General features: G+C 46.1%; 1 protein-coding gene across 1 annotated transcript in view; it reads right to left on the bottom strand.

Annotated features, from left to right (window-relative positions):
• Positions 1 to 2,012: 2,012 nt before the first annotated feature.
• LOC135827280 (centrosomal protein of 104 kDa-like) overlaps positions 2,013 to 21,911 on the bottom strand; it is a 32,583-nt gene continuing 12,684 nt past the window's right edge. The window contains exons 15-38 of the mRNA XM_065339812.1: positions 20,704 to 21,059; positions 20,161 to 20,231; positions 19,026 to 19,173; positions 18,356 to 18,526; positions 18,050 to 18,099; positions 17,491 to 17,527; positions 17,153 to 17,188; positions 16,767 to 16,832; positions 16,429 to 16,479; positions 15,339 to 15,412; positions 14,629 to 14,737; positions 13,723 to 13,848; positions 13,258 to 13,296; positions 12,890 to 12,946; positions 12,404 to 12,438; positions 12,039 to 12,081; positions 11,725 to 11,773; positions 11,198 to 11,269; positions 10,886 to 10,901; positions 10,085 to 10,196; positions 9,618 to 9,756; positions 5,969 to 6,030; positions 3,810 to 3,858; positions 2,013 to 2,643 (exon numbers count right to left, since the gene is read on the bottom strand). Coding sequence (XP_065195884.1) covers positions 2,456 to 2,643; positions 3,810 to 3,858; positions 5,969 to 6,030; positions 9,618 to 9,756; positions 10,085 to 10,196; positions 10,886 to 10,901; positions 11,198 to 11,269; positions 11,725 to 11,773; positions 12,039 to 12,081; positions 12,404 to 12,438; positions 12,890 to 12,946; positions 13,258 to 13,296; positions 13,723 to 13,848; positions 14,629 to 14,737; positions 15,339 to 15,412; positions 16,429 to 16,479; positions 16,767 to 16,832; positions 17,153 to 17,188; positions 17,491 to 17,527; positions 18,050 to 18,099; positions 18,356 to 18,526; positions 19,026 to 19,173; positions 20,161 to 20,231; positions 20,704 to 21,059 — 2,156 coding nt within the window. The 3' untranslated portion in view covers positions 2,013 to 2,455. The remainder of the gene's footprint in view (positions 2,644 to 3,809; positions 3,859 to 5,968; positions 6,031 to 9,617; positions 9,757 to 10,084; positions 10,197 to 10,885; positions 10,902 to 11,197; positions 11,270 to 11,724; positions 11,774 to 12,038; positions 12,082 to 12,403; positions 12,439 to 12,889; positions 12,947 to 13,257; positions 13,297 to 13,722; positions 13,849 to 14,628; positions 14,738 to 15,338; positions 15,413 to 16,428; positions 16,480 to 16,766; positions 16,833 to 17,152; positions 17,189 to 17,490; positions 17,528 to 18,049; positions 18,100 to 18,355; positions 18,527 to 19,025; positions 19,174 to 20,160; positions 20,232 to 20,703; positions 21,060 to 21,911) is intronic.

Below are 21,911 nucleotides of genomic sequence, written 5' to 3' on the forward strand. Positions count from 1 at the left end.
GTTGTCACAGTGAGTAGTTGTTGGTGGAATGGCTGCTTTCCGTCGAGTTCTGTCCGTCGGCTTGGCCTGCAGACGGAGTTGCAGCACCCATACTAGCATCGCCGAGTTGACTGCACCCGAATGCGTTCATTCTTTGGTGAAATTGGATGAGACATACCGAAGTCGTGGCAATGCACCAAAGCCCCTGTTGGCTAATAAGGAGGATGATCATGAAGTGATTGAGCTTATCAAGAAAGCGTGCAAGTATCGTTATGAACTGAGGCCGAACCAGTTTGCCAATTTCATGATCGTGCTGTCTGATAGATTTATGTACGACAATATTGACGTTGCAAAAGACCTCACTGAGCATGGCCTGTCGATTTTGCATCAGTTCAGTGCAGAGGATGTGGTGGAGCTGTGTAATGCTGCTGTGAAGCCACTGAACTTCACCGAGTTTGTGCGCTTATCTGCCCTGCACGTCCTGGAGCGATATGATGAGCTAGTGGAACCAGAGAATGATCTGCTGCGCCTCTGGCAATGTGCAGTGCAGAAGGACATAGCCCTTCTCGATGTTGTGGAGAAAATCATTGCCACACTAGTAGACAAGTCTGTAACGTTGTCGTCAGAGCAGCTGGCTGGATTTGTGACGGAATGTGGCAAGCTTCCGAGTGAGGCAGTGCCACAGGCACTGAACAAACTCGCAACAACAGTCGTGAGCAACATATCACTGCAGACCGACCCTGGCACGTTGTGTGACATTGTGTACATGTATGGCACATCTATCAATTCAGCAAACAAGGGATTCTGGAGAGTTCTTATGCCGCTGGTCTTGGCAAAGGCGTCCTCTTTTGAGCCACACTCGGTGGTGAACGCTACGTATGGCATTGCGTCCTGTCACCTGATGGATCAAGTGGAGAAGGGCGTATATCTGAAACGCATTGTTGATCCGGTGATTGGCAAAGTCTACAAGTTCAGCATGGATGAGCTGACCCAGCTGATGGAAGCATTTGTCAGGGCGAATTGTACTCACACCGTCTTGTTTTACGATGTCAAGAAGGTGCTGAAACGGCAAGTGCGGTATCGAAAGAGTGTCCTGGATGTGCCGAAAATCCTATTCTCCTTGACACGTTTGAAGAAGCACAATAAGGAGCTACTCATTCAATGTGTGGAAAGCCTGAACGGTCGTTTGCTCAAGCAGCTGCCAACTCAGAACATCCCGTTATTGCTCTATTCACTGGCTGATACAAAGCTGAAGGAGACAGACATTCCGGAAACGTTCTTGCCCGCGCTTGTTGAAATTGTGATGAGCAAGTGGAAGTCAATTCCCAAGGATGACTTCAAGCTCGTTGCTGGCTGTTTGGACAAACTTGGCTATGAAACACGCTCTTTTGACCATCACAAGGTGATGCGGATGGGTGATAATGCAGCCAAGACCATTCAGCTGATGAACAAGTGGACACACCGTGACGGGCGCGAGGAGTTGAAGCAGTATAATCTGTTAGTTCACGAAGATCGCTTAATCCGCCACACCGTCAAGTACGAGAAAGCTAAGCTAAACAACAGGATCATGGAGACGAAGGATTCTCACATTGCCCATGCTCTCATTAACAACACGACGTTTGGAACTAAACACTCCACCAAGGATGCCGAAGACAGTGATAGCATCAACATTTGGCATCGAGATGATGCCGATGGTGTGGCACTGGCTTTGCTGCGGACACCCTACTTCCAGAGAATTGTCAAGCAGCACAAGCCACCGCCCGGCGCAACCAATCCTCTACCGCGTGACAACATGGAGCCGGCGTTCATGAACCGCATTACCTATGCTACAACATCAACTGCCTCCGACTAGATTCTTATGTCGGCGCCAGGCAGCAGCAGCAGCACTCACTAAACATTTCCGGCATGAAGTACTTAGTATCTGCTGCAGGGCAGTAGGTCAAGCATATACATGTATACGTACCATGCATGCAAGCTCATGCTTCTTCAAAGTACAGCTTTCATGACATTTTTTCACAATTCTGTTCATAACATTGAGCCTTGATATATAAACTCATAGGAGGAAAGGTTTTGCAACTCCCTATTTCATTCAGCTCTGGCTTAGCTTCCTGTAACAAGCAAGCATAATAAAAATGCAACAAGCAAGCATCATAAAACTGTTCAACTCTATAACAATGATTATTATCATAGCAAAGTCCATCAAAAGTTTGCTAAATCCGATCTAGATGTGACAAAGTTAAGATCATAATTTGATTTGTAGCCAGCCCAAACACGGAGGCATCCAAAGAAAAGAAGCTCAGGAAAGTCATGAGTCAAGTTTGTGCATGTATCGGCATTATGCTCAAGTCATATAAGGCAGAGAGTTCTCACTGATGCACATGCATTCAATCATATCAAGGGTTTGTGAGGTCGCGTCAACCAGAGTTGTAGAACTCCCCGCCGGCGCCAATCTTGATGTCACTTCTATATGTTGTAGCTAACGCTGTACACGAGGTGAGCGAGCTGCCAGCGTTGGTATTCGGCTGGTCGACCGGTTGCCGGGGCTGGTAGCCAGGTGAGCCCCGGTCGTTCCCGGTATTGTTGGTGCATAGCTTGGTGGACGGCTGTGTGGTACTGAGCTTCCAGCGAGGGCTGCTACGCGCTTGTTTACTGCTGGGTTCACCTCTGCACCAAGACCAGAAACCCAGAAGGACATTAGTACTCTCTTTTAAATATGGACGTATTCTGAGTTCCTGCATCAAAGCTACATGCATGGTACTCACCCGTACTCTTAGTAATGTATATGTGACTTTTCATCTCCAAGCCAGAGGTAACCTTACTGATAATGCACGTACACACACACACACATGCATGCACACACACATAGGCACATATGCACACACACACGCACGCACGCACGCGCGCGCGCGCGCACGCACGCACGCACGCACGCACGCACCCACACACACACACACACACACACACACACACACACACACACACACACACACACACACACACACACACACACTGTACTGTACTTGTTGCTCACTGCCAAAACTGGTCACGTGAGTCCCCCCCCCGGGAGAGGGGAGAGAGACTCAAAAGGAATCTTGGAAAGATGACTCAATTGGTTATTGAACCGCCCAACGGCCGACACCCCTGAAATCCCCAAAACTCTGGGTGGACTTGAAAATGATCCCACTTATGGGCTCACACACACACACACACACACACACACACACACACACACACACACACACACACACACACACACACACACACACACACACACACATTGCAGTGCAGTGCAGTTAATATTCCGGCATATCTCGCACTTTGTGAATAACAGCCTAGGATAAAACAACAACCGTCAATTGGCACATAGCAACGCCATCTTCAGGCCACGTAATCATTGAACTGCATACTTTAACCTTGCGAATGACCAAACTTTTCTCATGCCCAATCGAGAGTCATTACTGGCAAGGCTGACTGTATACGATTAATTGAATCAATGGCCAATTGAATGTAGCGAGGAGGCAGACAATAGTACCCTTCCTGCACATCCGTGACTGAGCGCCTGGTATCCAGGAGGATGCGGTTACTGGTACTAATGCTCAAAATGAAAGCAGCTACTACTAAACGAAGACTTCGTGATAGTATAGACGAATCCCTGTAAACCGAACACCAGGGTGTCACTTGAATTGGCTCTCAATGGTTCTTCTAATTAGTCCTCCACGACTAGTGAATAATGCAGTCATCCGACGACCACTAGAGTCACACATTCTAGGTTGTAAAGCAAAATATTGTCTTCTCTTAGCAGTGTTCTTCTTTACGATGTTGCACCGTACCTCTTCTGGGATTAGTGGCACAAACTTGCATAAGGTGATACCTCCAACTCTGTCCATAGTGCCACACGTGCAGCAGAAACAACAAAGCGAAAAAGGCAAAAGCAAAAAATAACAATTACTGTCGCATATTGAACTCGGATAATGAGCCAGTATAAAATGTAAAATAGAAGAAGGAACACATGGAAACAAGTTATGGAGCAACTATCCACCACTGTAACAAGATAATAAGCAGTCAGAATGTGATAAAAGGGCACAAAACTGACAGGCTTAGTTACTGAGACATTCAACGACCTAAGACGTAGCTCTAACCACACATCTCCAGTGTGCAAACCAACAGCCTTCCAACTTGGAAGGTTCAAGGTTGGGTAGGATCAAAGAGGGAAAGGTGAGCGCAGCAGAAATGTGCACAAGCTAAGTCCCACGGCAACAAAGAACGGTGACTGTTACAGGACGACGATGACGAGACCAGTGCCGCTTTGCTGCTTCGAATTGTAGTTAGACCGCATGGTCATGTTATTAACTGGTCTCGTCATCGTCCTGTGGGACTTAGCTTGTGCACATTTCCGCTGCGCTCACCTTTCCCTCCTTGGTCCTACCCAACCTTGAACCTTTCAAGTTGGAAGGCTGTTGGTTCGAAAACTGGAGATGTGTTAGAGCTAGGTCTTAGCCGGTCGTTGAATGTCTCAGCAGCCTGTCAGTTTTGTGCCATGTTATCTTACCTAACTTATCGCACGTTCTGACTGCTTATTATCTTGTTACAGGTTGCTTCATAACTCGTTCCCATGATTTTACTGTCGCATATCATTTCTTTGAAACTCGGATGTTGAGCCATAAATAAATGTAGAAAGGAAAAGGACATATGGATACGAGTTTAGAGTAACTCTCCATCACTGTAACTGGATACTATATACAGTCAGAAAGTGCAATAACTAGGCACAACTTGAAACTGACAGAGTACTGAGACATTCGACGTCCTGACACCTAGCTTCAACACATCTTCGCAGCGCTAACCGACAGCCTTCCAACTTGGAAGGTTCAAGGTTATGGTAAGACCAAAGAGGGGAAGGCAAGCGCAACGAAAACGACCAAAAGCCACAGTCCCAACGGAACAAAGAATGTCGATTGTTACTGGACGATGACGAGACCATGGTACGATATTTGACAAAGCGGTCTAACTACAATTCGAAGCAGCAAAGCAGCACACCACCCAACTTGGGTGGGTCATAAATATCAAAGATAAGTAAAGAAAGGGGAAGCTTTGCGAAAACGAATTGTACAAGCCGAAAGCCAAACTCTTACAGTACTCCCCTCTTTGGTCTTACCATAACCTTGAACCTTCCAAGTCGGAAGGCTGTCAGTTAGCGCTGCGAAGATGTGTTGAAGCTAGGTGTCAGGACGTCGAATGTCTCAGTACTCTGTACTCTGTCAGTTTTGTGCCTAGTTATTACACTTTCTGACTGTATATAGTATCCAGTTACAGTGATGGAGAGTTACTCTAAACTCGTATCCATAATTATGTCCTTTTCCTTTCTATATATCATTTCTTTATCAATCATTTCTTTTAAAGTACATGTATGTGAATGTCCATGTCTGCAACTTTGATACTTTTCATAGCTCTCATTTTTTAATTATTGTCCCCATGCTGATTGTTCAATCACAGACACAGTCATTGTCAGCATAGAAGGGAAGACTGAGCCAATGCGACATGTGCCAGTGGTGTAAATCAGGCTGCCCCGTGTGGTGAGGTGGACCTACGGACATTCAGATCATGCGTATCAAGCCGTGATGCGCAAAGTACTGTGGTGACGGCCTCTTGTTACAGGAGTTACGGCACGTCGCACTAGTCACACGCTTTGCTGGGCGTGCAGGCTGTGCAGTATCTTGCACACAGGCTGGCTTTTGTGCGCAGTCTTTGTTCTTGTGTGGTGCAACGTGATGGTTGCTTTTTCGAAGTCCTGTGTCGAAGAAAGTTTTAGTCAGCCTTTGTCTGTTTGGAAGCAATGGCAATTGTACAATCATGTACCAACTGTAACAAAGTTACAAGCAAGCCCCCCCCCCCCCCCTCCAAACATGCATTGTAAAGCAGTACACGCAGTAATTTTTACATGTCCTGAGGGGGGGGGGGGATACGAAGAACTGAAAGATTCAGGAATACTCACCTTGTCATTATCATGGATAGCTCCTGTGCAAAGTGGACAGCAAGTCATACCACTCATAAACTCTGCAGCAGACACACCACATAAACGTTGAAATTAATGGTGCACAAACAACAACAATACTACACTCCATTCATAGAATGATGGACTTCTAGCTTTTGGCCATAAATGGGTCAAACTTAGGAGTTTTTTTAGATTTGTTCTGCAGATCCCCTATGGAATCCTCTTCCAATTATGTTTCTGAAGTCTTTTTCTCCAAAAAGCAAGTCCTAACAAGAATAGGATTTCGGCCAGGTTTTGCCCCAAAAGCACTGGATTGGGAAAAAACCCATAAAAAGCCAGGCCATTTGACCCCACCTGCAAGAGTGCATTGTGCGGTTCGAAGTTTCTAGTTCGAACCCCAGTCCAGGTACCGTTTTGGGACCCTTTTCCAAATTTCAAATTTCGCAGCACTGCACTGTGTACGAGAAAATCACGGAAAATCGCCAAATACGGGACCTCGCTAGAGCCAGGACCCATCTTTTTTTATGAATGGACTGTAATAATCGAAGTCTGAAGAAAATGTTGAATGGTCTCTGCTGGGATGACGGCTAGACCTTAGCTCAGTGGTTAGAGCATCGCTGGCCTCAAGCGAAGGTCCCTGGTTTGAATCCTGGTAATGACAAACACTTTTATCTTCAGACTTTTAAGTTCCCGTTTGTGTCTTTCCCTCAAACCAGTGAATACTAATAATACCGTACTTTTAAGCGCATGGACAATGGCAAGAACCTCACATGCACTGCCACATCCTCAATGCGCTTGGCCGCTGCATTGTACTTCAAATATATCTGATCGGCCACCTTTCAGGAGAACTGCTCGCCTTCCAGTAGCTTCTCCTCATCTACATGTGTTCTATTAGACTTCTTGCTCAGTGCACGTAACGCTTCCTCAACTTGTGCACATGCAGGAGCTCCATGCGGCAGTACTCTAACCATATTGTGTGAGACTTGGGATGGGCTTGTAAGGCTGCCATCATGGTGAGGTGAGCACTGTCGATATCCTCACGTTCGAAATCACACTGCGCGGCCAGCACCCACAAGCCCTCCGAGTACGAGTGGAACTTCAACGCATCCTGCACAGCTAGCCTGCTGCAGCTTCTTGGGTGCGTGTCTCACCTTGCAAAACCGTTGATGTACTGTAGCAAGAGACACATGCCACCCTTGAATTTTTGCAGGGCACTGCGGAAAAGTCAATGGTTTCTTTGCACAATAGACTAATCCCGAAAAGATTTTCTGGGTTCGAAAGGGGGCATAGCGGCTGCGAGTTCACTGTACAAAGTATGCAGGCCTCCACACATGTGGGCATGCTGCCGCCTTTCGTGAGCGAGAGTGGGCAATCAAGATGCTTTACTGTGTGGCTGTGAGCTGAGATGAAAGAAAACAGATCGCATCTACGCTTGGACAGGTTTGGTTTTCAGGTTGACATTGCAGTGGTTTCGCAAACCAAACGCCTGGCCATGACCATTGCTGTGTCCCTTTGTGTTCGACCAGGAGGTCAACAAGTAACTTGATGTCCTTCCACAGGTTTCCGAGCGAAGCTGGCCTGCAGAAGCAGTGGATTCATGCGATCCATAGCGAGGAGGGAGAAACATTCTCTGTATCTCAAAACACGCAGTTGTTTGTAGTGAGCATTTTCATGACTCTTGCTTCTACCCGCTGCCTCTGCTTTCTCGTGAAGTGACTAAACGGGTCCATCGCCGTCTAAAGCATTCCCTCGAAGTTTGGCTTTCGGCAAGCCGCACCCAATCGCCCTTCGCCTGCAGTATGCCGCAGAGCTCACGAGAAGTGTGCGCTTGAGTTCGAGGTAGAGACATCTTGGCAATGCATTGGCTCCAAGACTGAGGTGGAGGTGATGGGGGAGGAACTCTGTCTCTGTGATCGGCACACTGCAGAGCTCAGGAAGCAGCTGGAAGTAGCTAAGTTGGAGATCGTGAAGCTGAAATCACAGCTGCTACGGTACGTGGATGGAAGTGCCCGGGCATGATTTGAAGGAGTGAAAACTAAAGGTTGCTCCTACAAACATTTTCAAAAATGCATGTTATTCAGTCCTGTTTCCAGAAACATTAAACTGAAGATATCCACAGATGCAAAGCAAAAGATATCCACAGATGCCGCAAAGCACAAGATATCCACAGATGCAAAACACAAGATATCCACAGATGCAAAGCACAAGCGCATGAGCTATCCTTTCGTTGAAGTGTGTACCGTACGTAAAGCCGTAATACCAATCAATGCCTATGCGTGGTATACTCTGTTGCAGGCATGCTGAAATGCAAGAATATGGTGAGCTGTAACATTTTCTGACGGGAGTCACACCAGAAATATGGTCAGTGCTCTGGGACTTCCTTGAGCCCAAGCGGACATCCGTAGTCAGCAATAGTTCCGCTCTCCCTGAGGACAAGGGAAGAAAGATCACCTCAGGGAGTGGCCGTAAGCCGGCATTGCTGTTGGAGGACCAACTTCTTTTGCACTGATGGGACTGCGACTGGGGAGGGTGGAGCAAGAGATTGTATACCAGTTTGGCATCAGAAAGTTGGCGACATCTCGCTAGTTTACCACGTGGGTGAACTTTCTCTACCTGTGTCTTGGAAGTATCCCCATATGGCCGAAGTGAGAGGATGTCCAGACTTCGATGCCACAAGTGTTTTCAAGGTCTCATCCGAAGACATTCTGTGTTAATGATGCCACTTAGTCGCACTGCAAGGTCCCCTCCTTTCTTTCCACCCAGTCGCAGCACTATGGCAGCTACAAGTCACACACCACGGCAAAGGGACTGGTGGCGATAGCTCTTAATGGAGCTTTCATATTCATTAATTTTGTCAGCAAACTCTTCACAGGTGAGCTCGGTGCGCTAAACGTGAGTTTGGTCATCACATGTCAGTTCATGAATATACTATGTTTTCCGGGAGAAATTCACCGAAGTATAATGCATATCCCCTGCTTTATCTGAACTTGAATACCTCAACGTGCATTTGCTACCATACACTTCATAGTTCATACCCAGTGCACAACGCACGCCAGGGATTTTGAGCCTGAAGTAGTGCATCTGAAGTGCAAACTATACCCCCGGAGATGTGGTAGGTGTATCAGTCGACAAACTGTCAGTCTGATAAGCATGCCTTTGCATATGTTTTGGCTTCACAGGAGCTATTTCTGACCGTGAAATCGTAAAGCTACTCGGAGCGGCTGTAGTCCTGCTCACTCTCCTGAGCTTGCACCTGGTGAACCTTAGCCGATCGACATAGATCTCATACTGGATGTAGTGAAGAAAATCCGTCTTCCTTTACAATCCTACGCTGACAGCAGTACTCAAACATGCTCCTCTTTCGGAGAATGTGTCAAATTTCATTCCAGCTGAAAATGTTGTTCTTTGTGTACTCTTCCAGCTGTGGGGAGCATAGATTCAACATAACGGTTTACTAACTTTGCCATTACGGTCTACGACTAGGACTTGAATGAAATTCTCTCACGCTGACTACTATGAACACATAAGAGAATGTGACTACAGTACAAGTACATGTAGTCAACTAGTACAGTATCATGCCAGTGATTCCTGCAGAGATTGCATCGTGTATATTGTATAATGATGAGCAATGCCAACTGATTGTACATACTTGGGCATGCATTGAGGGTCGTGTGCTGCTCCATGTCCACGGCCGCCACAGCTTGCTTGCAGCGCTGGCACTTCTTGAAAGACGCATGATCAGGGCATTCAGACAGGAGATGGCCCGATAGATTGGATACCTCAACAACCTGTAGGGCACACACACACACACACGCACACGTGCGCGGTATGGAATGTAGGGCACACACACACACACGCACGTGCGCGGTATGGAACCAGACAAATACAGTACAGCTTCAATTGGACTATTTCAGTCCTTCCCAGTTAGTTATGATAATCGGAGCCATCAACATGGCACAACAACAAGCCAACTGATAAAGAATCACGACACAAGTCTACAATGAACCACAATCAACCAACACATTTTAGCGACGGAAGTCTTAGAAATTTAGGGAATGAACTGCTGTTGTTTTAGACATTTTCTGTGACAATATAGAAATAGGTGACAGTGTGTACCTGAGTGCAGCCAGGGCAAGATGTTAACATTGGACATTGCGAACAGTAGTGCTTCTCTTGTTCTGCTTCACCCTCATTGTGCTTCGCCTCGCAGAATATGCAACGACTGATTCTGACCAAAGTACAGACATGGTTGACAAAGCCAGAAACATATAATAATGGATCATCACACACCGCCGGGTTGAAAATGCATTTAATCCATCCACCAGAAAGTACTGGAGTACACACATGCATGCACATGTACCCCCCCCCCCCCCCCACACACACACATGCATGCACACACACACACACACACACACCGGCACATGCACACATGCACATCACATTTACAACTAGTCCTGTCTATGAAAGATAGTCTGGTCAATATGGGCCACTGCCGTGAATACCATAGGCTAAGTTGGGAAAATGTGTGTTGCTTCCTACGTGGGAGCCAAGTATTGCCGAAGTTGCTACAACATCTTCTTCACACAGGCTGAATATTGATTACTAATTTGAATAATTTCACTATTTGCCTCCAACAATACTAACACATGACTGGTCGAGTGAAAGGTGGTCTGGCCAAAGTCTGAGTCGCTAGCTGTATTGGCTCCTACACCATTGAGGTCAAGCAATGAATAAGTATAGGCACACAGTTTCTTTGTACTCCACAGCTTCATCCCCACATTCCAGAAAGCAACTACGAGCAGCATAGAAGGAGATTGGCTAAAAGCAGAATGCAGCATCCGATAGTCAAGGATGAATTGTTCCCCTAGCTTTCAGTGTAGGAGTAGCCTATACAGCAGGACAACAACCTCCACTCACCTGTCTTTCTTGGCATCTGAGATGATTCACCAATGCCGGATCAGCAGTTGCAAAAACAGCGTGGCACACAGATGACATACACGCCAAACACATGCACACTTAAGTTACTTACAGACACACACAGAACAGACTGAAAACATGCTCCTACATGTGTTAGAAACAAAACAAACAAACAGATGATGTTCAGACCTGTTCCGAGTCCCCTACCCCCACCCTACCCCCTCGCTGCTGAGGAAAATAGCACTGATTTTCGGATCAGGACCGAGAGATCGGTGGTTGCAGACATTCATGGTGGTCATCAGGCAGGCTTACCGTTCCGTTGAAGCCTGGTCTGATTCGGTCCACCTTTCGATGCCTTACTGCCAGCCTGGGGAGTTCCCCGCTCTATATGGATGAAAACATAAGGAGACAACATCACCCAAAGGACTTGACTACCATAATGCGCATAGAATTCAGTACACGACAATACACAGCAGTGCTTTTATATACTCGAATACACTATTGTTCCTACCGGTATCTTCTCTATCACTGAATCTCTGGACTTCTAGCTGATATGACCTTGTTACATCACTTCAGCCGAGCTCAGAACCATTTAAGGAACCGACTGCATTGAAGTCTATTCAAAAAACATTCCTCAATCAGCCCAAGATGTCAAAATCAGAGAAGAGCGCTCTAAGTTGGAGAATTAGAGCCAGACAACTTTTCATCAAGGCAGGTAACGCTTACACAAACCAGAAAGAGGGTTCTATCATTGACAATGCACGGGGTATGTCGTCCCTTGTAAATGATTGTTCTCTCGGTATGACCTTGGAAAGGGATCTGGATGCTAAAAAGCTTACTTGGTATTTGTGACGGCTTTGGTTTCGGCGGTCCAGGGGGTGGTGTTTCCTGTCAGCACCAACAATTGCATACGAAGTAATTTAAAAGTGTGAGCATCGGAAGATCCACGCACACAGCACTCCGAGTCACTCCAAAGCAAATGAAATCACTACATGTACATTGCAGTATGTCAGTGAACAAAAACAAAAACAAGGCATAAGACTGCATTCATTATTGAGGATAGGATGTAAAAAATAAAAGTGACATTGCAGAGACATTTTTAAAACTGTGGTCACGAGCACTTCCAAAAAGCCAGACGGCTGCTGAGACTCACCACTTTTGCGGCTACAGGACGACTTGGTTTCTTTTTCGGGTTGCTATCAAAATAGATCACAGCAGAGGAAACGGACGTACATTGTCAGAATTGCCCGGTGCCACTGGCCTCGCAACCATGCAAATATTACAGCAATACAGCGCATTTCTCCTCTATCAACAATACAAATGGAGCAATCACTGTAAGACCACAAGTTAACCCGAGTTTTCAGTTGGTTAGTGACGTAACATTTTAACGGATTCTGGGTGTCAAAACCGGCAAAGGACAAGACATTATTTTAAACTAGAGCCTTTCCCGTTCAATTCATTTCTACCAAGCTATGCAGCAATACTTTATTGAGTAGTGAGGAAAATTCTTTAGCATACCTTGGCCTCGGGGGAGATTCTTCTGCTTCCACAGGCTGCAGAGAACATACACATGACACAAAGAAGAGGTGGTCATAGACCAGCCGAAGCCACCTTATGCACTTCAACATGTACTGAGGGCGGCACCGTAAACCCTGCATTCAGAACTGTCACTTTCTGAACCAATAAACAAACTACACGTACTAGTACATTGCAAGTGGCCGGATTCTGCAGTGGATCTTTCATAATAACTTAAGTTCACACAGGGTAAGTATTGGTAAAGACCCTACTAGTGTATAAACAAGCCTTTCTCAGTACTGGACAACCTTCTTTGGATTACAATACAGTGTCAGCTAATTACGATGTTAGTTTTCAACCAGCGTAAGCTTGAACTTCACCCAACAGGAAGCATATATGTAGGTATGTAGGTGGTACGGGGCACTATACACATCAGACCTACAGACATTCCCATGTGACAATTTATAGTGTCCAGCTCCCAGAACGTACGATTTCTCCACGCTGCAAAGCTTGCAGCATCTTCATCTGTTCCTGCAGCTGTCGCACCTGCATGTTATAGAAAACACAATGAAATGGAGAAGAAAAAGTCTTAATTAAAGACAACACCCACTGAAACCTTTTGCTAGCGTTTTTAACTGACCCCCCACCCCCATCATCACCATAATCGCTACAATTCAGATATGATATCTAGGATAGGTATCTCCATAACATTTATTCTGGATAATATTAAAACAGAGAGGTTCCAGGCTGTCCAGTAGAGTGCTCAATACCGAGAGGTAGAGCTGGTTCAAACAATAGGAGGAGAGAGAAAGTGTTTATTCTGGATATATTCATGATTAGAATGTTTGGCAACTTACCTGGTCCAACTTTGCTTGTTCCTCAGCATCAGCCTTGGCCTGTATCATGCAGGGATAGAGAGCAACAGGATGGTCACCGTGACTATAGTGTTAAGCACCCCTAATGATACCAATCACTGACTCAGCACTCAGAGCATGGAAAGGCTGCTCGCGGCATGGTAAGGTGTTGTTATCAGCACTTGAATGTTGGTGAAATATGGACAAGGGAGGGGTTGACAACTGGCTCCACTAAGTCCCTTTATAGATAGTAATAATAATACAAAGCCTATGTGTACGATGCTGTGGTACGAATCAGGCCGGTGGGATCATGCCCCTGTTGGCTGGGAAGACTCATCTAGATCAACCCCAGCCAGAACCCACCCTACATTTCCCCGACTCATTCATGCTATGAAACTTGCATTTTTACCACGTAGCCAATTGCCACAGCCAATGCTGTTCATTGACCTCTCCGTATTTCAAACAAACCTTCAAATCGTCTTTGCTTGGCTTCCCGTCGATTCGATCGAACTCTGTGAAAATGTTCTTGAAGAATGGTTTCTTTCGGTTTGCTGCATTGTCCGGAGGCAAATGCTTCCTAACTTCTTGGCCAAACTGCACAGGAATGGAAAACAAGAAACAACATTGCACACCTGAAATGAACATGTCCTATGCCTTGCAGCCCTGCACACTGGCCAGACTATGCCGGAGTAGAACCCCCCCCCCCCCCCTCCTCTCTCCCTCCCTTATATCTGGGCAGGTTGAGACCGGGCACTGCCCATTACAAGGAATTACCCATAACAAGGAATTACCCGTAACGAGGAATTACCCGTAACGAGGAATTACCCGTAACGAGGAATTGCCCGTACCTCAGAGTATAACGTTACATTCGTTTCGTATGCAAGTAAACACTTCTTACATTAATCTACAGTTTTGGGGCCGGATGGAGAGCCAAGGATTAATTTATACAAAAGAAAAATGGACCAAGGAACTACAAGTTACGCTATAATGTCCACTAACACCACCAGTTAGTAAACAATCAGCACATGCGATAACACTGCACGACACTGGCAGACGGTAATGACGTTCTACAACTAACTGGCTAACAGCTGCTTGCGCTGATTGTTTAGTAACTGGTGGTGTTAGTGGACATTATAGCGTAACTTGTAGTTCCTTGGTCCATTCTTCTTCTGTATACGTTTTGGGGCTGTTTTTTTGTTTCTCAAAAGTTGATTTTGTGACTCTAGAGGCATCGGACAGGTGTCCGGACCTGAGGACTCCGGATCAGGGGAGTTCTACTGTACTGGCATACCCTACCGGCCAGAACATGAACACGCCATTCTGCCTAGGGTACAGTTTCATTCTCCCTGTCTCTTACATGTACGTAAGGCTTACTTTTTTGTAAAGGGCAATGATCAATTTAGTGGCAGCATCTCGCACTGGGCCACGGCGATGTTCCAGAGCGGGATTCATAAACTTCATCATACCAGACACAGTTAGTCCCCTGTTAGTAGACACATGCACGCGCCCGCACGCGCACGCGCACACACACACACACATTCACATGATGGCACGTTGACAGACACGTGCAGAAAAAGTTGAACTGACAAACACACCTGCACACATGCACATCAGGAAAGGCAGACACCAGGAAAGCAATGCTTTCAGGTAGAAAATAATGAGTGACAAACATTGCTCAAAGTTCAGGAGAGTGTCCAGAAGCCTGCATTTACAAAAAAAACCCAGATATTCATATGCAGGGACAGTAGTCAACATCTCGATAGGCATTAATTTGTCGTTAGAGAATTCTTCATAATATACAATACAATAAACTTGGGATACTGGGACAATATAAATATCAACCATCAGTGGAAATTCTCAGATTTCTAGAGTGCTCAGCACCGCAAGGATGGAGCAATACCACAAAGGCAGAAGGAAATCTTCCAAAGGTGTGCCTGTAGTGCAAAATTGGCATGAACAGATACTTTTCTACAGAATCATTTCCCCTCCAATTGCCTCAAACTAGTAGTGAGTTGATCCGAAATAGTGCAATTAATGATAAGGACTTATGGCCGTTGATAGTACAGTAGAAAGGATCCTCTTACGTTTTCAGGCTGTCTTGATTGAACAGATCGCCAAGTAGGTCAATTCTTCCCCTGTACTGTTGCCAGATAGATTGCTACAGCAAATAGAACCACAGACCCAAAGACTGTGACTTCATAGATGCTTAGGAACTGTGAGATATTGCATACGATCACAAGACAGCCTCGTTTTCTAGCTTTCTCTCTCTCTCTCTCTCTCTCTCTCTCTCTCTCTCTCTCTCTCTCTCTCTCTCTCTCTCTCTCTCTCTCTCTCTCGTTCTCTAGCTCTCTTTCTCTCCCTCTCCCTCTCCCTCTCCCCCCTCCCCCTCCCCCTCCCCCTCCCCCTCCCCTCCCCCCTCTCTAGCTCTCTTTCTCTCCCTGTCCCTGTCCCTGTCCCTGTCCCTGTCCCTCTCCCTCTCCCTCGGAGTTGCAACATAGCTTTCTCTCTCTCTCTCTCTCTCTCTCTATCTCTCTCTCTCTCTCTCTCTCTCTCTCTCTCTCTCTCTCTCTCTCTCTCTCTCTCTCTCTCTCTCTCTCTCTCTCTCTCTCTCTCTCTCTCTCTCTCTCTCTCTCTCTCTCTCTCTCTCTCTCTCTCTCTCTCTCTCTCTCTCTCTCTCTCTGTCTCTCTCTCTCTCTCTCTCTCTCTTGATCTTCCTTTCTCCATTCTTGATTATCACCAACTCCTCTCTCGCATTTACCTGAGTTTACAGTCTTCTTGTACCTTCTTGTTTTCCCGCACTACCTCTTTTTGCCGTACACTGGCTACATTGCTGGCGATCCGCCATGGCAACGCTCGTACCTTGATTTGCTGGCCGCATGTTTCACTGCTTTGTTCTTTGAGTTTTCTCCATCGAGACAAGAGAGAAATATTTTCCTTACAATAATGAATCTTTGAGTCTGATTCTATAAATTGTAAAGGAACACTCACAGGCACTTCGTCAGCCACGCCGGTTCCACACTGGGTTAGCAGACAAACTAACAATGCACACGCATCAACCCGGACAGAGTGCCATGGGGTAAGGTATGGGTAGGATATCCATTACAAAATAGTTGCCATAGTCATGATCATTGGCTATGCATACAGTACTTTCTGTCACTCCATTGAGCTACTTACATTGCTCTGACTCAGTGGCTCCATTGCTGCTGGGCAGATGATATTCAGCGGCTGCATTTCAATGGTTGTGAAAACAAACAAGTGCAAAGACGATTTAGTCAAAAGAGCCGGTAAAATCAAATAATTCATTTCGAAAAGGTACCACATCAGTGGTTCTCAGGGAGACACCAGTACTCCACTGCCTCTAGATGCGGATTAATCACTGAACAACCTGAGGGCATCTCCCAAATGATTTCCTCACAGCCACTTTGGACCAAGGCCACTCTCCAAATCTACTTCTATTATTTCTCATGATTCCGAGGTGCAACGCTGGCACTGCTTCTGAAGTACTCAGTTACCTTGACAATCGGCGAGACTGACAATTGTATAACCACTTCCCGAGAGTGGCTGGCCACACGAGGTGCCTACACCGCAGAGGAAATGGCAAGAGACAAGAGAAACGCATCAGGGCACAGTACTATCTCAGCAAGCGAAGGGCAAGCTCATCGCTCTTCAGCGAAGTGAACAAGAGTGCCTGCATCATTCTTCAAAAATGACAAATGGTCTAATGTGCACACAGGTAAAGGCATGAATGTTTACGGCTCTAATCATAACTTTGCCTTGGCTGTGGCAGAATATTCAGCCATTTTAAGTTAGTGCTGTTTAAAACATGACTCAAGCATCATCTTGAAAGATTATTATGCTCCCTGTTATGATACTCAATTGACCATAGCAATTCGCTGACCTGATCTCCAACCCGTGGTAGAAGCATAGCAAAACCCTGTACAGAAGCATAGATAGAAACAACACCTCCCAGATCGACATCCCCGGTGAGTAGTCCCAGTAATTTTTATAATGTCTGATAATCAGTTCAACCCGTTGAGTGCAGTGTTCGATTGGCTGAACCTGAACAACCCGAGGTTTATAGAGCAGCAGTGACACACTGACCATACCATACCATAGACCGTAGAAATGATTGAATACATGTATCCTGTGACAAATAGCACGCAGTGCGTACTCGTAGTGCACCAACTGTTCATAGTATATCAGTTACGCACAGTGATGCACTTGCAAACTCCCTACCTTCGCTGCAAGGTGAGCTACATCAGACTTGGATGAGCTGAGGAGAGCAAGAAAAAAAGGAACAAGAAAGTTTGAACAGGTAGTATAGATCCTCATTCTACCAGGAATGAAATAGAGAAATTCTGGAGGAGTGCCCATTTCTGAAATGAACAACTTTAAGTATTATTCTCACAGTTACATACTAGTATTTTGATGATGGCTCCTGCTGGCTGAACATTTGGTTAAGATTACAGAATTTGCAGCAAAGAGACCACCTGCTTTGGTGTTGATGTGGGGTTTTCTGAGTTACGGCTAGTACTTCAACGTGATGAGCATGGGAACATGCTGTCATAAGCCAGGCTTAGAGGTACATGGTTAAGCCAAAGTTGTTGTTAGGGCAAATAACTTATACTTCACACACATGTAGCTGCTGCCTGAAGCCTTTAAAAGCTGCTGAGCACAATAAAAAACACACCGATAGTATTTCAATTGTTCCCCAGCAATAGATATGTTAACCCCAACATTCCTCAATTGCATTATCACTCTGGATGAAGATGATATGTCGAATGCATGGTCTCACCTGATAGTGTCTAGGGCATGCATGAAGAAGGAAGTGGAGTCTTGAAAGACCTAGGCAACAAAGAAACATACCATCGGATTGGATCACAGTGAAGCCAACAACGCAAGTCATAATTGGTAAGGTATCAAGCAGTTGTGTAATGTACTAATGTCGTGTACTTTTAAGAACAGGAAGTTGAAATTTGTGCAGTTGTAGCAATCATCAATTCCCTTTCAATCTAATGAATGAACAAGGAGGCATATACATGTAGTTAGATATTCAAAGGTCATGGTCACATGGAAATGAAACAAAACTGTGATGGCTTACTCCAAACACCCGGTCTTTCATAGTAGCGCTAAGGATCTGCACCACAGCTCGCTCAATCGTGGCCAAGGAATGTGCCGCAGACAGTGGATGGTTCGTGTCCAGGAGAAGTTGTGTTGCACGACACAGGCCGTCCGATCGCTGGGAAAAGTTCTTACTCAGAACCATCTGCACCTGTATTGGATTGAACAGCCGCACAACCAACCTCCATCATCACAGCCCCTTTCATATGATTGAAACTTTTATCAATTTGAAACACTGACATACCCATGGTATGAATGACCTTGTCCAACCCATGCTGAACCCATTCCCAGCAGACAACACTGCACATATCATTTGTAACTTCAGTTCTCCCATATAGCTTAACCGTTGCCATGGAATGGAGCCAGCTGATTGGCTACCTAGCGGTAATCGGCAATACTGCCCTGGTGAGCAGGCGGTGGAGTGGTTTACTGGCTATAAACACATGCACATCTTCATGGTAACTGTGGTCTTGTAATATCAGTACACTCACAAGCAACAATTCGAACACACAAACCATATCATTGTTCCAGATTTGCTTCATAAAAAATACATCATAATACACGCTTCATCCAGGCTGTTCACACAATATGTGATTTCCTATGGCACAACACAAGATTTGAATGGCTTAGAATCAGAATCAGTTACTTACAATCTCCTGTGAGAAGACGTTGATTGGTGTGCTGTACTGCACGGCAACCTTTGCGCTCAGTGCTTGAAGAGACTGGTCATTCTTCCCCCCTCCCGCGGGCAACTCACCCATGTTTTCCTTGCTGGTCGTTAGAGTGTTCGGTTGGGAACTGCAGCACAAATGTGAGTCAAACATGACGTAACCTCAAATCGAGAAGTGCATTCTCTGGAACATTTTTTCCAACCATACACCAGGAACAGCGGCGGATCCAGCGATCTCTACAGGGGGGTTCCAGTATAGTCAAAGCTGAATAGCTGATACATGTACATGGGCATGCATATGGTTGCCAGCAGTACATTTAGGAAATTTAGGGGGTTCCATGGAACCCCTCCTGGATCTGCCCCTGACTGGAATGGTGGAACTCGAGTGGTTGATCAGGCCACCTGTTGTTCAGGCCAACAGTTCGACCAATCAAAACTGCTTCCAACGGTCTTGTACATCCAGTAATAAAGCGGAGGAAAGCCAGCACCAGAAGAGCAGTGCAACAATAATAACATTACACTTAGTGACTACCGTAAAGTCGCGGATACAAGCCGGGTTTGCATACAAGCACATCGCGGATAGAAGCCTGAAAATCAAACGGGTCAAATGCATATAAGCCTGTCGCGCGTAGAAGCCTGACTTCTATGCAAGCGCGAATCGGGTAGGTCAAGAGTGCATGCGCTATGTACGGTGCATAGTAAAACTGCCGTCAATACCGGTAGTCAGTGGTAGATCTACGCGTGTCGCGCGTAGAAGCCTGGCTTCTATGTGCATACAAGCCTGGCAAAAATATCAGTGGTGCATATAAGCATGGTTTGCATACAAGCCTGGCTTGCATTAAAGCCTGATGCGGAAAGCGGCTTATGTGCTTATAAGCCCTACGGCTTTTATCCGCGACTTGACGGTATATTATTCAGGCTGAAAAGGTTAAATTCTGTAACCCAGGGCAGTGGATGCACTGGGCTATACCACCATTTCCACGAGGGCAAAGTTTACCCATGGGTACAGCAGGAGTCCAACCCATCCCCTCGACTCACTGGCCATACCAGGGAAAGACCGCACAATACGGCTCATACCCTTGTAACTGGAAGAGTGTCGTAATGATGTGACTTACATTGGAGGCAGTGTAGTTGGTATTGGCTGATCGTCATGGCTCGCCGCCTGTCTTTGCTGTTGCACCAGTGACTAGGAATCAGTGGTAGAGCACAAATACAGTAATCGATTATTGGAACCACGACTCCAATGCATCCGGTGGGCAGTTTGGAAGTGATACTGATGACTACAATAATTATACAATCTCATGACTGAACTGAAAAGTTAACTACTAACCCCGTATGGAAACCCGGCTACTTATTTACCAGAGTTGAAAGGGTTCAGTCACGCACACCTCCGACAATTTATATAGGCATGTAGCTGGAATGGGAGCAAAGTCCAGCAACCAATCAACCAATCAAACATGATATTTGCAACGGATTCAAAGAATCAAACGCGAGTCTAAGAGACTACCTGCAAAAAGACAGAAATTGTGAAGAATGTGGTCTATATGTGGAGTCGATAGTATAGCATTACTCGTATGTTCACCCTGCATGACTGGGAGTCTGGGATATCACATCATTGTGCTATGCATTGCTCACTTGCCTTACTGTATCACTCATACCTGCTTTCGTGGAGGTGTCTCCTGTTTAGACACACGCTGACGAGGCGGTGACTCGCTCACTGGCTGGCAGTGTGAAAGTGGTGGCGACGCGGAGGCCATCATTGCCATGCTGGATCTGCCAGGAACACTGCCACGCCGGTCACCCTCGTGACTTCCCCGACTTAGAGTGGACTCTTCCGGCGCTGGTCTGGATAGTGGAGCAGCAGCAGCAGCATCGCCGTACCGAGGCTCATAGAGAGTGGGTAGAGAGCCTTGCACGCCACCAGCAGGAGCAAAGTGAGGCAGATCCGGTGGTGTGGCTAGTCTGATCGACTTCATTCGAAACGGTTCATGCGCTTCATATCCTGCAGGCAAGTCTGCCAAAGCATGCAGCATTGAGCACTCATTGATTGGAAATCCGGGATGCTTTTATAGTAAATGGATTCGATACCAGGCTTGGATAGAAGCACCGACATAACGTCTATTAAAGGGGAACTGTCACCAAAACATTTCTTTGTCTTATCTTGTAGTTCTTTGGCTCCTGATCACGATGGTGTTATCCGTTTTTCTCTGCGATGGCTGGAAGTGGGTGAAAACGTGAAAAGTAGGTGCCCAAAATTGTCCCGAAGTACCGAGTGACGTCACGCCGGACTTGACCTACACGCGTACATTCGTCGTCAAAAACGAAGTCCAGCCCGTGTGCTGGTCGATCGAGCTAGCTGTTCTAATGTACGGTGCACGTGTGCCTTTTGAACTGTAACACAGATGGGTACGTCGTACCGAAGGAGAATGCCAAAGAGGCAGAGACCCATGTGCAGCTACACAGCCAAATCAAAATAAAAAGCAGTTGAGCTTTCACCTTTTTGACTTCTTCCGCGAGGATGTAAGTTTTATTTTGTGAGCACGGAAGTACGTTGTTGTCTTGAACTTTTCGTGTGAGGAACAACACGATGATGAGTGCGTATGCAGAAAGCAGTACTCCTCCGGCCGGCGATAACACCACCAACCCGAGCCCCAAAGAAAGGAAAGCGATGTAGGTACGTGAAGGCGATTCATCTGGCGATGTTGCTGAAGATGCAGATGACAAACTCTGACGTCTTTCATTTCAGAGCCGGGTGGACAACACCGCCACCTTCGATACAACGACATAATTTTCAAGTACGAGGTATGTGTGTCACACTAACAGCAAACAAACATCCTTCGACTCCTTCGTGATCACAAATAGAACA

The sequence above is a fragment of the Sycon ciliatum genome, chromosome 1, assembly GCF_964019385.1.
Source record: "Sycon ciliatum chromosome 1, ocSycCili1.1, whole genome shotgun sequence".
Lineage (NCBI taxonomy): Eukaryota > Metazoa > Porifera > Calcarea > Leucosolenida > Sycettidae > Sycon > Sycon ciliatum.